Consider the following 17,652-nt stretch of genomic DNA (forward strand, 5'->3'; position numbering starts at 1 on the left):
CCAGACAACAGTGCACAGCAGGTTTAGAACTGCTGGCTTCTGGACTCCAGCTTTTTTCCCCCTTGAAGAAAAGATCATGAGCCAGTTTCCCAGAAGCCCCCTAAAACTGCACATAACGTTTTAAATCTATAGTGCTGTTGCCAAGAGGCACGGAGTGGCTTATGAGTGATTCCTTTCACCAACAAACAATATAGACCTAAGAACACAGACACTCAGTACCAGCTTCTGCCAGCTAAGCTGCAGAACTTTCCAAAAATAAGAAAAGCAAGACTGAGTCTCCAGAGGGCCCAGAAAACCAATTCTGAGTGGTACAACTATTTTCAACCCCCTCAGACCCAAAATTCTAGCATTTTTGAATGTTTTACATGCACATACAACTGAAGACAAGAAACAAATTACAGAGAATTCTCTCCAAACAGCACATCTATGTTACAATTTTAGTGCTGTTACCCCATCTCTTAATGCTTATGGGCTGTCCTGCTCTTCCAGCAGGAAAGCCAAAGTACAGATGGAGGACATGTGGAAAACAGAAGATGAGCTGTGGAGAGATGAAGTCACTGACCACTGCATAGTGTGCAGGAGCATAATATGATTCCAACATTCGATAATGACCCTCTTTGACTGGGGATAAAGCCAAGCAAATGGTACATGACTTTGAGTACTGAAAGGCTCATCGAATGTGAAAACTCGCACAGCAGAATATAGAATATTTGTTTTAGTGCGTAACAGTGTTGGTTTTGTGGTCTTTTCTTCATTCTACTGTCATTTCCAGCATTGAATTCCTCAAACTTCCATATTTTAACAGATAGTGCAGATCTGTAGCAAACGTCACTGGATTTTCCTAGATCCAAGTCTGCTCTAGTCTCCAGCCACCCTGTAAATAAAGTGTTTTCTTGAAGTTCAGTGAATTCTTCTTTCAATCTCATTCCAAATGGTTAAAGCTAATTTTTGAAACAGGACTTTAAAACCAGACTCTACTTCATATGATTTAAACCTGCTTAAAGTTGTGGCCTGTCAGTGGCTAGATACTTCTGTACTTGGTGGCCCCATTCTAAGAGCAGAAGGTGGTAGTTTTAGAGCTCAGCACAAGCCAGGCTCATATCTGGGCTCATTCCAGCCAAGATACAACATTTGACTAAAACACAGGGACAACCAAGAGCCTGTTTGTTATTGTGCAGCATAAAGACTTTCCTCTTGACAAACTGAACAGCAGACCATGCACACTTATGCTCTGCAAGTAGCAGGCTGAACAGGAAGGGTAAGAATGACAGGAAGAAGCAATGTTGCTCATACTCCTGTGACAAAGACAAACCATCTTTCTTTTTTTCTAACTGCCTCTAAGCAGTTCTGGAAACACAGGGATAAGCTCCTAGGCTGAAAGACGTGGAAAATGTGACTGTGCCAATGACAGACTCTCACTGGTGTGGCCAGTGAACTCACCTGAAGAGGCTTCAGGGGATTCAGGTTAGCACGAAAAGCTTGCTCAGCTGCATGGAGTTTTTCCTTTGACAAGTTGCAAATGAAGGCTTCAGAGTCCATGGCTGCTGTCTGATTTTGGATGGTAAGAAATTCAGGTGATGTCGAGCTATTGCAGAGATCTCGCAGTCGCATTCGATAACCAGATACAATGACCTGTGAAAATGGGAAAAGCATGTAAGTCTAACTCCATCTACAAAAGCATTGCTTATTGCTCAGATAAAGCAAACCATAACATTTCCAGATAGAGGTGAGGGGGCATTCTTCTCTACAGGTTGAGCAGCCCTAATTCATATGCAACTCAGTTCCAAGAAAAACCCTTCCCTGCTGAGAACATGGGAGAGAAGTCCTGGGGGAGGCAGTTCTCTCTTTACTTCCCCGCAAATATGCACAAAGGACCAGTGATCCCGTCCTCCTCAGTAGCCATTTCCTCCAACCAAGGGTACATTGCCTAACATTCCGTCTTCAGGGAACTGAGCCACAGAGAAAAACAAGGCTTGTGACCAGACACAAGTCTGGCAAATCTATGTGAAGGGCAAAAGACCTATGTCCCAAACTGCTTACACATATCTGCCATCCATTTTCTGTGCAGTAATGATTCAGAATCATCTCCCTTAAGTCTGAAGTATCTACTCACTAACTGCTGAGACAAACATTTTGCAGTGTTTTTGAGCAGATAATGTATCAGAAAAAAAAAAGTTATCTTACTGGCAGCAACAAATGAGATAAGACCCTAGAGTCTTCCTTCACGGCATAATTTTCTTAAGGTAATGGTTTCCTTGTCAATAATATTTCCTAATCCACATGCAATCATCTTATTAACGAAAATGATAAAATCCCTCTGAGTTATCACCAGATTGTTTCAGGCCTGATAAACAAATTCTTTTAATAAGGTCAGTTATCAGCTTCATATTTGCTGAGCAACAAAGTCCATGTCAAAAAGCTGCACACTTCTCAAAGGTAATAAACAAATTAAAATCCAGAGCCTACTGTTGGAAAGAAATTATTGTTTGCCTTGGGGCTAGACAGATGGAACCATTTTTCTGTAAATGCACAGGTAACAACAGTCAGACTTAATTTCTTCTTTCTGTCGTTTCGTAAGACCCAGTGTGCATTGCCTAACTTACAACAACAACTAAAGAGGATTGATCTACATTCCAGAAGAGTTAGCAGCTTCTGAACCAGGCTGGCAAGTCTGAAATTTTTTGTCTGTCAATACCAAAGGGGTATGCACAATCTGGGGGGAAAAGTGTGTTACGTTCAAGAAACAAGGAATGGAACCGACAGGAGAGAGAAGAGATTTTTAATGTAATACTTATGCAAACCTTTAACTTTGGTCTGTATCCATATGCCAAAAATAGGATCTTTCAATGCTACACAGCTCTCATATCATGCTCTCACATCTAAAAGACTTGCCTTTTAAAAATCTGGGGTGCATTTCTCCTTGCCAGCAGACATACTTCTACCACTGTTAAAGCCATGCTGAAAATATTTGTGATATTTTGATATTTGTGGGTCATTGAAATAACACTCCCAGAACAAGCTTCCCTGGGTGGACATATAGAAAAACCAATGTCTCCCAGTGCTTCAGTGATCACTCACTGATCCAAGGTGACCAACCTTCCACCATCCTGAAAATGTCCACCTTTTTCACCCAGATTTTATTTATCTTTTGGAGAGAAGCTGTCGTGTTCAAGCAATGAGGCCCATAGTGTTAAACTTCAGAAAAAACACTCTACCTATTGACCCAAGACTCACCAAGTCAGCAAGTTCTCTAACTACTTGCAGTCATCTGAAACTATGGTGCCTTCAGCAGGCAAAAATACATCTTAAATGACAGGTTTAGTCGCCTGTGCCAGGCTCATGCCTGAAAGTAGTCATAGGTAATTGCTCTGTCCTTACACATCATATAATTCTCTTCTTGGGACTTTTCCTGCTTCATGAAACAGAGATTTGTTCCAAGCAGAATATGCACTGGCCATTACTATTTACTCCTCACTGCTATTCAATGTATCATGCTGCCACACTGGCCCAGGACCACACTGTGCCTTCAACTTTTTGGAGGAACAGGACCTATTCCTGCCTCCAAGCCACATGAGAGCTGTCTGACCACACCTGGACAACAGCAGCATACCAGACTTGATTACATACCTGCCTGCCCACTGCTGACCCAGGCACCTTCCAAATCCCACACCCTTCTGAGAACACCCGCCAAGACTGGAAAAACACAAGGCTGAGCCACTCAGCCCCAGGAAGCAACATGCCCATCAAGACAAGGCTTTGGTTGCTTTTACCTGTTTCCACTAATTTCAGTATGCTGGATACACAGCCCTGCTGGAGTGCTGCTGTTACAGTGACCCCAAAGAAAAGTCCCGTCTCCTTGGTGACTTCAGTTCCTTACTTGATTGTGTATCATAACTCCTGGCCTGAACAACAGGACACCAACAGACTGCAGAAGAAGGCTGTATTTGCTGTGAAAGGTTGGCATACTCTGGATAGGCCCTTTTAGTATATGACTTTTGAATGAAGTTGTGGCCCACTCATTCAGACACCTAACAAATACTGCCTATTAATACTGAAGTCACAAGTCAGCTCAGCAGTGAGGTCAGACCTCCAAACCAGATCTCCAGCAAAATCAAAGACATCCACTTTGTGAGTCAGAAAATGTCATTCTGCAGGAAGGGAGAGGTCTGCATCACTACTTAGCATCTGTATTAGAAAAGTGCTTAAAGGAAATTTGATGGGCTGCCTCTATGCTCCACAACTTAGTGTCCTGGTGATCAGGTTACCCTTTCTTGCCACCCCTGAGCACAGAATGCTGTTACAACTTGGCAGCATCACTCCCATTGCTTTAGCAGAATCAGCTCAAGAATCACACAAGAGCACAGCTTGAGGCATTCAAGGACGAACTAGGTGACAGCCTTTCACCGTCCTTCAGACACATTATGTAGATAAAAATCTAAGCTTTTTCTCCTCCTTCCATTTTCATATACAACTGATACAGTATGGCAGCCACACAATGTATGGTGAGGTTTTTTGTCTGTTTGAAAATCTTTCTGCTTCTCCACTAACTTAGGGAGAATGATGAGAATGCTGTTGCTGCAGTCTTCCAGTTACCTTCCCCGAATCATCTGTAGCATGATTATGTCTTAATCTGATTAGTTGCAAGTAAAACAAAACTTGCAGCCTAAAATGGGTAAGAATTTTTTCTCTGCTTTACATTTGTTAATAGAATGTATCCTTAACTTGCAGGATAACTTATCAAACTGCATTAAACTAGAAAGAATTGAAAACATTCACTGAAGAACAAGACAATGTGTGCAAAGAGGAACAGCATGTGTAACTACAAGGAAAAAAAAAGACTAAAAGGACAATTAATTCATACCACTTCAATGAAAAGATCTGATATGGAGCCAAGGATCAAAACAGATTTCCTTCTCCTTTTGCATACCATCTTTCTCATTCTTTCAAGAGAACCCTGGATCTTCCTTTGAAGTCTGTTCTGACTTCTGCATTATAAGGGATGCTGCTGGACTAATTCATCAAGCCTAGCAAAAAACATGTTACAAGCTTGGCAGTGACAGACAGCCATTGCAGGAAGGGGCTCTAGCCCACTGTCACCACCAGCCATGTTTATGATTGCAATCACGGACCACTCAGGGGACTGGGACTCTTCTACTACATAATTTACAATGTGTCTGTCCTGATGCCTTGGCCACAAACCTAAAAGTAGAGCTCCTTCTGCTACACAGGAATGTAAGGCAGAGCAAGATCTAGAAATCCTGCTCAAGTCCAGCTGAGTGACTGAACAGCAGAATGGTCAGAACAGCAGTAGCAGCTTAATTAATGTTTTACTTCCATTAAAAATAAAAAAAAAAGAGGAAGGAAGAAATGCAGTTAGCCTGAGGGTACTGTTTTCTTACACAGGTCAAAACATTTGCTCATGGGTTCCCAGTACCCTTTTGCCCTCAATTTACTGTCTTATTTGATTTGAAGTTGTAAGAGGGAAGAGAGAAGCAGGGAATACATTTTGCTCTGTGTTTGGACAGCACCTAGCACAAAGAGGTCCATCACTATAGATCTTGGCACTACAGCTAAACAAACAATACACAGGCATTATGTTAGGAGTTGAAAGTACTCTTCACCTGCTGGAGGTTGACCCCTGCATCCAGTAGCTCCTCTACTGCAGATGATGGCATGGACATATTATGATGGAGGAAGTCAGAGAATGTCTCATTGTCAATCAGGAAATCCCGAAGTTTCAAGTCTGGAAAATGACAAAACAAGCAAAATTCTGGTCACAGCAAAGCCAAAAGGAAACTCACGTGAGAGCACTGAACAGGAAAAGTCAAGCTGACAAATGGGGGAGAGGGAATTAGACAAACCACAGCACAAAAGGAAGAGTAGCTGCTGGTAAAGTGCTCTGAAACTTGGCAGGCTTCAGAAACAATCTATGATCTCTTATTCTCAAAAAAAAAAAACCCCAACCAACAACAGAAAAAGCAACCAACCTTCAAAACCAACTCCCATTAACACAATTACTTCAGGTCAATTTGCTCATAGATACACAGAAGCAAGGCACACCAAGTTGCTCCCTGGATCTGAAACCTAATGCAGTATTAGCACTTAATCCCTGTGTTGTTACTGAACATGGGACTGAGCTGGTACATTTGACCACTGAGGGATTTACTAGCCTTTAGTTAATTATGTTAACAGCTGATGTACTCTCTCATTAATTTCAAATTCTGACATATGCAGACACAGGTATGATACAGAATTGCATGCAAATCTAGGAAAAAAATCTTAGCTACTTGGAATTAAAAAATACATTTGTAGCATTGTTTCCATTTTCTTTCCCAAGTGCTTCACCTTCTTAAGCCATCGGTTTTTCAGCTCTTGACTTTAAAACAAATTTGTACTTACGCCACAGAAGAGGGGAACCCTCTGGAAATTATAATCCAAACACCATTCAAGTCCACAAAACTGGATATTTAGAAGCTGAGTCTCACAGCTGACAATGTTCTTGGGGTGAGGTGGTTTGGTTTTGTTTTTTGTAGTTTTTTGGGGGATTTCGGGGGTTTTTGTGGATTTGGCGGGGGGGGGATTGTGTTGGGTTTTTGTGTGTGTGTGGTTTGGTGGGTATTTTTGGGGTTTCTTTGGTTTGTTTTTTAGTTGTTTGTTGGTTTTACTTTATGATTTGGTTAGGTTTGGGTTTTTTTTGGTTTTTTTTGAGCAGGGAGCAGTGTTTAGTTTTGGTTGTTGTTGCTGCTGTTTTATTAAAGAGACAGAGAGGAGAATTCTGTCTCCACAATGCTTAAACAAGAAGTGATGAAGAAAGCAGGTAAACCAGGAGGAGGTGAGAGACCAAGTCCTATAGGATTTACCAGAGTGGAGATTTCCAGACCGAGGTAAGACAACAAGCTAGGCATCATGCTGTATCTTGTACTTCAGTGTCCAAGTTTAGGGTGCTGCAACCCAGAGCAAACAGCGGAAAACAATGAGCTCTGAAGAGAAAGTAATGATAGGAAGAACCAGGGGCTTGTACCTTCCCCCTCCTATAGGGGACAACTGTTACAGCCTTTTTCCTCACCTCTTATGCAGGAGTTTGTGGTTTGGCTTAGTTTTTTCTTTTGGTTTTTTTTTTTTTTTTGGCGGGGCGGGGTTGTGGTTGTTGATGTTAAAGCGTTTGTGCGTGTGTTTTTTTCTTCCCCTTTGGTTTTGCAGGGGGTGTGTTTGGCTGATCTCGGGCAGGTGATGGCCAGGAACGGGCCCGGTCGGGCAAGGCAGGGTGTGCGCGCTCGGGGCGGCACTTGCGGCTCGCAGCGCTGCTGGCGGAGGAGCCGAGCACACGGGGTTACTGACGGTCATTGCTCCCTCAGCCACAGATCCAGTTACAAATTCCCCGCTGCCTTTTTGTTCCGCACCAAAAAGTAAATCACCCGCCTCAGCTGAGGCGGCGCGGAGGTTACTCCGGGGCGAGTTTCTCCTCGCCCTCCTCGCTCCCACGCAGCAGGACCACTCGTGAATCTGCTGGCTTGGAGCACGCCCTGCAAACCCCCCACTCGAACCCCGCTGGCAAAACCCGCTATCCCCCCTCTCCCTGCCCGGGGCAAGATCTGGCTCCGGCAATAACACAGAACTGCCCTTTTCTTTCCAGCAGAGGTTAAAGCACTCTGCTTCATCACAAGTAGAGGAAAAACTTCCCCCACCCTGATTCCTTGGATACGTCCTACATGTGCCAAACTCCCTAAACACTTCTGCAGCTTGTTTATTTTTTGGTGAGATCATCAACTGTTCAGAAAGTCAGATGGACAAAGGGGTGGCTGACTGAAGGCACACTGGCATGCAGAGATCAGATGTTTGCAAGCTTTTTCATTGAATCTGCCCCTACTTAAGATATCTTTCAAGTTTCACTTAAAGGGCCACATGCCTCATAAAAAAAACCCAAAAAACTAGCAAAGAAATAATTCTTCCACTTTTCTGTTTCCTCAGTAATGTTCCTTTTTGGTTTGGCTAGTCTATTTTATCTGCATTTGGCTTGGAGGTTTTTTGCCATATGGAGGCATAATTCTCTTAGTCAGGGAGATATTCTACAGGCAATTGCAGGAAACCAACCTGAACTATACTGAGATTCCTGCTGACCTGCCTGTAATCATGAGAGAGAGTAACAAAGAGCCACCATCTTCCACAGTTCTAATTAACCAGCCATTTTGTCACACTGAGCATTGCCAGACTTGCTTAGCACTGGAATTTACTGAAAATCAATGATGCCTTCCAAGGAAATCCTACAAACATCTGAATGAGTTTTTAATCATAATTTGGAGTAAACAATGAAGGAAGTAGAACAGGGTTACCAGAACTGTGTGGTAGTGTTTGGTTCCCAGACAGCTGATCGTGAAGCCGTGGTCACCACCCAAGACCACAGTGAAAGCTCTGCAAGACCAAGGCACTGAATCCCAACATCACAGTCCTGGATGCTGTGCCCTAAGCACAAAGCCAGCCTTTTGTACCATGCATTTTCTCCTTCACCCCATCTGGTCCTACTTCCAGGACTTGTGGGTCAGTGTCTTAGGCAATCCCTCTCAATCATGGAGGCATGCACATGAAACCACAGAATGCACCAAACACTGCAATGCATCTGAATTCTTACTCTGGATACCTTCAAAAGGAAACGTCTTAACGTTAACTTTTAATTTTTTAAAACAACCATTCACATCCAAGATGACTGCTTGCCCACTAGGGCCTAAGGAAATAAAAGAGCATTGCTTAGAAAAACCCCTCCAAAAACAGAAAGCAAAAGAAACAGGCAAGTCTTCTGAAGGCTAATCCAAGGTTACTTAATAATGCAAACACTTGTAGTCGAAGAACACACTTTACCACCACAGGCCTACTACTGCAATATTTTCCTGCCATAAAATTTTAGACACACTATCAAGTTACTCAAACACATGAGACAAAATGTCAGCTCAAACATGATATAACTTGTGTGTCTCCCCTCTTGCTTGAGAGTGGCCAAGAGCATCATTACAGCCAGCCTCTGCAAGCTGGTGGGCACAGAGCAATGCCAGGCAGCACACTGCAGACCAGCCTCTCCATGTACTTGGACACAGACATCTCCTTGCCCCTCCCTTTCATCTCCAAAACCGAGGGAGCTGCAGCCCTGCTGGTTCCCTCACCCCCAGCTGAAAACATAGGCCCCAGCAAACAAGCCAAGCCCTAGGCACAAGTGGGGAGATAAACTTGAGGTCAGACTGAGCAAACGCACTCAAAGACTGTCAAATCTGATGTGAACCATCTTGCTGATTCAGTGGTGGGATAGTCAGCAGAAATAGTACTGAGACAGTTTTTCCCAATGGCAGACTACTTTTGCAGTTTCAGTCCTGATACCAAGGGAGCAGAGAATACATGCTATTGCTTATAAACCATGAAAATAACCCTCAAAACCAACAGATCCAACAGGGCTGAAATGCCTCCAGTTGCAATTTTCTCCAGTTTGGGCAGAGTATGGCAGTGCAACAAGAGACCATCCCTATCCACACGAAACAAGCAGAAGAGATGTCCACAGCCATGCAGGGCAGGGAGAAAGATCCTCCATATGGTCACAAAGCTTCCAGCACATATAATGAAGCTTCAAGTTCAACTGAGAACTCCCAGACCTGGAGTTCTTGTGCCTTAACCACAAAACATCCCTCCCTCTCTGAAGTCACCAGTCAGGATTAGACAATCACACATGGCAGCATTTCATGGACATTATTTTCACAAAAGGCACAGCTGTCCTTCATTTCCACACAGTTCAAACAAACCTGGGGGGACTGCATTCTGGGCATCAAAACCAGAAATTCTCAGATTTTCCTGTCACTGAGCATCTCCTACTGTAAAACTTTTACATCCTAAGATTTATATTTTACTGCCAACCTAACCTTTTCTGGCACCTTCATGCCTGGGCACAGTGGTAGGCAGTCAGTCCTTGCTTAACAATTAAATCTTTGTGACAAAAAAAACCAAAAAAACAAAAAACCACAACCAAACCCTAAGTCCAAAATGTATTTGAAGAGCTCAAGACAATCACATGAATTAGTGAAGAAAAGCAACCTCTATGCTTGCTATATTTACTGATTAAAATGAACATCAAAATAAAAATATGCATTATAAAAAAATGGCAAATCAGTGCTACATGGGGGGTCTCTGTTCCATGCAGACCAGAACTGAACACTTATTTTGCAGCAAAGGAAGTATCTGTGGTCCAAAAGCCACAGGGTTTTTTTGTTCCCTCATTACAGAAACACATCCCCAGTTACTTCCAGAAGTTCAAAAGTGGGGGTCAAAATGCAAGAGAAGCCATGGCTGGGAATCAATATTAATTTGCTGATGTTACTGCAAGTAACTAATCACAACATGTCTCATAGTAAGCAGTGACAATTAGCAACAGCACTGGGAAGATCCACAGACAAGTGAAAAAAGAAAAGCTTCTAGGGGTAGGTTACAGGATAAGACTCTTCTCAAACTTCTCTCCCATTCTTTCTTCCTTCACTGAGAAGCAAAGAAGCCTCATATCTTCCTCCAGAAACTTAATGGCACAATGTCTTTCAAAATTAAACACCAGGGTGGGAAAACAGAACCCCAAGGAAGTTGTGGCTATGTTTTTCATATCCTGATACACTGCATTCTAAAAATAAAAGGCATGCAAATGGTATTCAACCTTATCTCAAACCACTGTAGAGTACAAAGCTCACCAGGTCTCATGTTAATTTGTGTGGTTTCTGCCTAAAATCTGCAATATACCAAGTTTTCAGTCACTTTAAAGCTAACAAGCTCAATAAAAACAGTGACAGTCACATCTACTTGCCAGCTTCAGGTACCTTACACCTCTATAAAAAACAAAGGGAAGTGGGAAAGGAGCTTCATGCCTTAAATTAATTCAGCAGCTAAGAGGAAAGCAGGGCAATAGGCCTGATCCATGGACATTTTCTTTTTTTTTTTTTCCATTAACAGTTTTCCTTCTGCTGATTAAACATGCAAGAGTGAAAACAATTACATTACTTTCTTTACATCCATTGCAGCTGAGGAGGCTTGCTAGCCTTTGGCCGTATTCATCACAGCCAAATATCAACACAGCACAGAAGCTGGTATTAAATTCTGACCCTCATTTCTTACCACAGAGAGTGCTCATAGGGCAACCCAATCATTCTTGTAACCACAACTAAGGCATCACAGCAAAATGAAGCAGTGAGATAGGATAAGGCATGAGACACTTTAGTTTCATTCTTCAGAATCAGCAAGGTTCCACAAGTGCCCAAAGGAGACGAAAAAGAGAAGTGGGTTCCCAGCTCAGCACCTGTCTTCACCAATTAACTGAAGGAGCAAAGCAAGGAAGAGTGTCAAGCAAGCCAACAAGGTATTTTGTTGTCCCTGTTCAAAGACTTCTGATTCACAGTTCCCCATTCAGGTAAAACTGCACTTTTACAGGAAGGGAAGGCTCAGCCTGACTGCACAGCTAGCTATCAAGTCTGTGCAAAACTGTGCCCAGGTGTGGCTGAAGAACAAGGTCACAAAGCACTCTGGTCACACAGGCCTCCTGCAGCCAGGGCACTGCTTCTTCCCGGATCATACTTCTAGCAATGGGAGATTTGGACAACAATAAGCCCATGGAGATGCTGAAGCTGAGACCAAGAGCAGAACTTCCAGCTCCAACAGCTGACTGCATTTATTGGTAGCACACAGGACCACTACAAAGATTCTGGCTAGAAACCTGTCTTTCAGGAAACCCTCACATGGTGACATGACCAGGGCAGACAAATCAAACACTGCCAAAGAGTTACCTTGTACACTGGAAGTTTTTATTTATTTTTCATTATCTGGGAAGTATTTCTCTTGAATAGGTGACAGGTGCACTTAAACACCTGGACTGATTTTCACATGCATCACTCACTCATCACACTCATTATTGAGTCAATAAATCATATCATTGCGATTTACTGACAAAAGATATCTGAAGCTACTTCCCATAAAAATAAAAATGGGCTCTCAAATAATTTCAGAGAACCAAAAACTGAATGACTTGTAATTTTATGACCATCCTGAGTAAACTGACAACCATCCAGAGGAAACAGCAGTCTCCTAATGGTGAACCATGCTACTGTACCTGCCGAGCCAATGACCCTGACTGACACTATGAAAAGCAAACTTTTCACAGTGCTGGGTAAGGTAACAAGTTTTTACCTGCCTTCATTATACTCCTAGTCTTGAACAACACATCCAGAAAGCATGATAAAGTAATATTTTTTAAGGTTTTTGGTTTTGGTCTTTTTAGCAGTTACTATGTTTTAATTATTCCTTTCCTCTAGGGCAGCTTTCCCCCATGAAGTGAGAATAGCTCTCAGAGCTGCCTGTGTACATACCTATTAATGCTGGCAAGAGCTGGAAAAATGTTGGACAGCCATACCCTGATTTGCTTACAAGAAATCAAGCAGCTCAGCAGGCCTGTTGTGCAGGATTGGCTAGTGTGAAAATACAAGCCTAATTTGCTCACATTCAAAGTGCTGCTCCTTCTGCAGCCATGGCCTGACCTGTTTTTACAGCAGGCTACAGCTCTCTGCTCTGAACCATCACACATCTGCCTCTGCAGACACTAGATAACACCAAAGTGAACAGCCCATTAACCAGGACCCATCATCTTCGTATATCTGCCATGCCAAATGGTGATGTGAGTAAAGAGGAGGAAGCCTGCCATCCATCTCCAGCAGCTAGCATCTCTCCTGAGAGAAAGAGAAATGCTGTGCAACAGCCCAGGTCTTCATCTCATCTTGGGACTGTGACACTGGGACCATCTCCATTCCTCTGTAAGTCATTATTTTTGCTTTAAAAATAGTTCAGCACAATTACTGTGGCAGAAAGCACATCTCTCAGTGTGTGCTAAAGCACACAAACCAGTCCTCAGCTAGCCTTCACTGGGGGTACACTGACTGGCTCCAGGCATGCAGAGCCTGTGAAGCTGAGATCCCACCTCTGCCCTGTGTGGGAAGCCAGCAGCAAACACGGCTAATACATCGCTCTGTGCAGCTGCTTTGTGCAAGACAAGAGAAAGGCTCTGCCAAGAAAGCCAAGATGAGGTACACAGGCAAAAGCCTCAGGCTGATCACCACAGCCCTGCCAGCAAACACAGCCTGCAGAGCTCCTGCTGAAGGAGGGGCACACCCAACCACCTCCCTGAGCCCCACACTATGCCTCAAACAGATATTCTTGTGACTTTCCCCGTTGCAAGGCAAATTCTGTTATCTGCACAGACAACCATGAAATAGGGCTTGCCAATGAAAAAAAGGAGACAGAAATTACAAAGACTTCTAACAGTGCAAAAAAAATTAAGTAGGCTTAAAGGAAACACCCTAAGAATAGTCATTGTATTGCTTTAAGAAGCAAATTCCTAGCAGAACTCCAAACTGCACGGCATTGTAACTAGTTGAAAATTCTCCTGCTAATGTTCACAAAATAAGGACAAACTACAAATTTCTTGGCCTCTGAACTAGTTTGTCAGTCACAATGTGACTGGTGCCAGCCACAATGTGACAGATGTGACAATATAAAATACTTCATTATCACAACAAAATTACAACAAAAACACGTTCAGGGATGATATAAACTACAGAAAAGGCCCTCCAAAGGTGAAAGCCAGCTCAGGGCAAGATGGGCTCCTCTACAGAGGCAGAAAGTAATACTTTGTTGTTAAGACTGAATTTTCACTGCACCAGGAATATTATGCCCTGGATAATATGCAGATTTTAGATGTTTCAAAACAACAACTCAGAAGGTAAAACATATTAAAAAAAACCCCAAACAATAGAGAGACTGAAAATTAAATGTCATGGTCACATTCAGTCACATACCACAATTCTGATGGCAAGCAAGGAATAGCACTGTGCTATTAAAAATGCATGGAGCTAAGCAAAATTTGAAAGAGTAAGCTGTGACCAAGAAGGACCCTGTCCAGATTTCCTTGCACTTGAACAAGTGACCATAAATTTAGCAGAAATTCCAATCACAGGATAAAAGCAGGGTGGAAATTTTCATCAAACAACCATTATTAACAGGAGAAGTGTTTTCATAAGCTGGCTATGTAAGCACGCATCCATGCAACTGCTGGTACTAGAGCAATGAGAAGACACATGAGAATCATTCTGACCCCCCAAAACAAGCAGGTAGAATGAATCCAGCAGTATCTTCCTACTTGAAAATTATCACAGCACCACCTATCCAGTTTGAAGAGGTTCTCCCATGAAACTGGCATGGGTAATGATGAACCTTAAACAAAACAGCAGGCAATATTTTCCAGGATCAAAGCACCCTGACTGTCCTGCACTTATATTTGTTTCTCCTTACACAGAGAGGCTGATGAGAAGGGAAAAAGCTACCCCTCCCTTGGGTGTGAAGGCTCATCCTGCCAGATATCTGTTCCTCTTGTCACAAGTTCGGGGAACCTGACTGACATTTGACTTACTCTAAAGTTTAGCAAGATACCAAGTCTGCAGTCAGCAGATCATAGTAGCTCTTACTTTTTCTACATTTAAGAAGACTTGACACTTCTGAATTTAGTGCCAAGTCCTAATGCTCCTTATCTAGCACACTGCACTTCAGAACAAAGAGTAAAACCAATCAAAAAATGCTGAAGATTAACAAAAATAAGCCAATCATTATACTGCACTTAGTTTAACCAGGAACCCTGTCTACTTCCACTGAAAACTCACCTACATCTAAATTATTTCAACCTGCCATGATTGCTCCCTACATTTCAATTTAGTTGGTCACTACAAAGTTATCCTTATGGATACTTGTTTGGGTTTGCTTTTGAGTCTCAAGTCCAATGGAAGGGAATGAAAGCCTCAAAACTTCAGCACTAAAGAAAAGATTATGTTTTCTGTGCCTAGTTTAGGGCATGCTTTGCAACTATTCAAGCTCTTCACTGCTATAAATCAGGCTGTTGAGCAACAGCACTTCAAAATAATTGAAGAACTTTCTTAATCTTTGGGAAAGACTGAAAAAAAATGCTTGGTAGATAACAATTGCCCAAATTCACGTTAAGTTTTGGCTGGAAATCACATCTCATATTGTAAGTGTGACACTATAGTACACAACATCAGGATGGTCTCAACAGACCCTGCCTTGGTACCTTCTGGAGCTCATCCTTCCAGATGGTTTTCTACTGGACTGTCAATATACTAACCAGTCCTTCTCTTTGGTACTGATACAACTTGCTGGCTGAAAATGCACCCTGGAGCATTTGCACCACTTTGTTTTACACAGAGGACTGGATTACTTATAGGCACAGAAAAGAACAGTGCCTCCTGCTACTTTAGGAACCTGATTCTGTGTACCAGAGTCACAAAGAACTGCAAGTGCCTGAAGAAAATGAAGTATGCAGAGCTGGAGAGGTCTTAAGCACTATTTCTACAGGTATATTGCTAAAATTCCTTGCACTTTAAGGTAGCAGCAGAGGTAACATGAAAAACACCAGGTAGATAAAGACCATTGTTGGGATAATGGACTTCCATGTCCAAATCACATCCCAAGTGTCGAAGCAACTTTTTTTTTTTTCTTCCCTACTGTTCTGAAGTAGCTTTTTGTTGGGTAGGCAGCAGTGCTGCTTTCCTAAGGAGGTGGCTGGCACAATCCAGAACAGACACTCAGACTTCAGATATTGCTATTTTTGCAGTAAGCTGTCTTTGCTCCATCAGCAAATCTTCTTCTGGCACATATCTATGCTCAGCCAGCCTCAGATACAGTCCAGTTATGTTTCAGCTGCACCTGTTAGAATAAACAGAGTAATACCTCCAACGTTATTCTTATTAAGTTCTGACTGTCTGTGGTCACAAACCTGGCAATGTCAAGAAAAACACATGCAAATACCTCAGGTAGTACATACCTCAAAAATACATTTAGAAGAACAGAAAGGTTCAGGAAGGGGGAAAAAAACACCTCAAAACACCAAAACTCACAGGAAAGGGTCCTATTTTAAATCCTTTTAAAGAGTCTTTTATTGCACCATTCTTAAAACTAAAGCTAAATCAGAAAGGGAAGGAAACTCTGGCTGTTTACAGAGGATGTGTGTCACAGAACAGCATGAATCTCCCCCACATACAGCACACAGAGTGCTGCCAGGTCAGCATAAAAAGAAAGCTAGGGCAAGATCTTCAGCTAATAGATGAGCTACATGCCACTAAATTGTCAGAGCTACACCAACTTTTTATCAGCTGAGAATTCCTGATACACAGGCCTAAGCAATATGTAGTTTTAACAAACTCTGTTAATTATTGACACTCAGTAAATACATAAGGATATGTCTATTTTTTAATTCTCCAGCTGTTGCATTTAATGCAATGGATTTTTCCAGAATTTTGAAAAGAAAATATTAAAATATAAGCATAAAACCCATTAAGTGAATTAAAAACTTTCAAACATTTCACAGCTACTGCTCAGTAACACACCAAGAGAAAAAAACTCTAGGGTTGGAAGTGAAGAATGCCACATTTTAACAAAGCTTAATTAAGAAATTCAGAAAGAGGTGGCAGAATATTTTGCTCCATTTTAGTCAGGATCCTGGTATTAACACTTACTTATTTTATGACCACAAAATATTTAAAGAGAACATAGAAGACTGCCCAAAAATTGAGCTGTCATGGATTTTCAAAAGAATCAGGCAAGCAGTGCTCTGTCCTCTTGCCTGTGTAAAAAAGAACTTGAATCACCACCAACATTTTTTAAAAGCCATCAGCTTTTATTGCATTCTGACTGCATTGAAAACTGCCACATCCTACTGTGTTTGAGAATGAGGACAGCTGTTTATTTATTTAGCTCACAGGAATGCTGTAAAAATTAGGTAATAAGTGTTTGTAATGCACGCTGAAGATAAAATGTGCTATTACTACAGACAGCTCCAAAGCTGAATATTAACTTGAGAGATATGGGAGGTCAGACCTGAATTAGGCACTCTGGCCTCAGTACCAAACACAGAAGTGTACAGGGCTTTGTCCAAATGGGGCAATTTCATAATCTCCACTCTCATGAGAGCTCAGGCCCACGGAAATCCCCCGAGAATGCTGAACTTTTCATCAGATAACAGTGTTACATATTTCCTAGGGGACTACTAACGCTAAGCTCAATGTGGAAAGGCTCTATCCCGCTGTCTCAACCAACCTCAGACTGCAGCTTAAATAAACCCAATGCAATCTTCCACAAACCAGGCAATTTCTTAAGATTCGAGATAAGAAGTCAATGAAAACAAATGCAGAATTTCCCAGAGTGGAAAACAGAAAATAAATGCAAATTGAAGCTGAAACAGCGTAAGTTTTGGCAACATAGTCCTGATATTTAAAAGCTGTACTAACAAGACTACATACAAAGAGGGAGATGATAGCAAGGTGTGAGATTTAACTGTTCACTTAACCCTCTCTACTTTTTTTTGCTGGCTTAAATAAAAGTCAGTGTGGACAGACAAGGCTAAAGACTAAAGAAAACATCCAGAACATTGAGAGATCTCCCTACCTCTGCAGCACACACTAATTACTGACAAGCAGTTTTATCATTGTGTCTTTATCTAGACAAGTTAAGAAAGATAAAGGTGAAAGAAACCAAGAAATTGCATCTACTGGAATAGCTCTGTTGCTAGTTGTAGCTATGGGTGCTGTT

General features: G+C 42.1%; 1 protein-coding gene across 3 annotated transcripts in view; it reads right to left on the reverse strand.

Annotated features, from left to right (window-relative positions):
* ABCA1 (ATP binding cassette subfamily A member 1) overlaps nucleotides 1-17,652 on the reverse strand; it is a 90,460-nt gene that overhangs the window by 41,756 nt on the left and 31,052 nt on the right. For all 3 annotated transcript variants that reach the window (XM_079331265.1, XM_079331263.1, XM_079331264.1), the window contains exons 6-7: nucleotides 5,622-5,743; nucleotides 1,441-1,632 (exon numbers count right to left, since the gene is read on the reverse strand). In XM_079331265.1, the coding sequence (XP_079187391.1) occupies nucleotides 1,441-1,632; nucleotides 5,622-5,743 (314 nt within the window). The remainder of the gene's footprint in view (nucleotides 1-1,440; nucleotides 1,633-5,621; nucleotides 5,744-17,652) is intronic.

This window comes from Erithacus rubecula (genome assembly GCF_903797595.1).
Source record: "Erithacus rubecula genome assembly, contig: SUPER_Z_unloc_2, whole genome shotgun sequence".
Taxonomy (NCBI): domain Eukaryota; kingdom Metazoa; phylum Chordata; class Aves; order Passeriformes; family Muscicapidae; genus Erithacus; species Erithacus rubecula.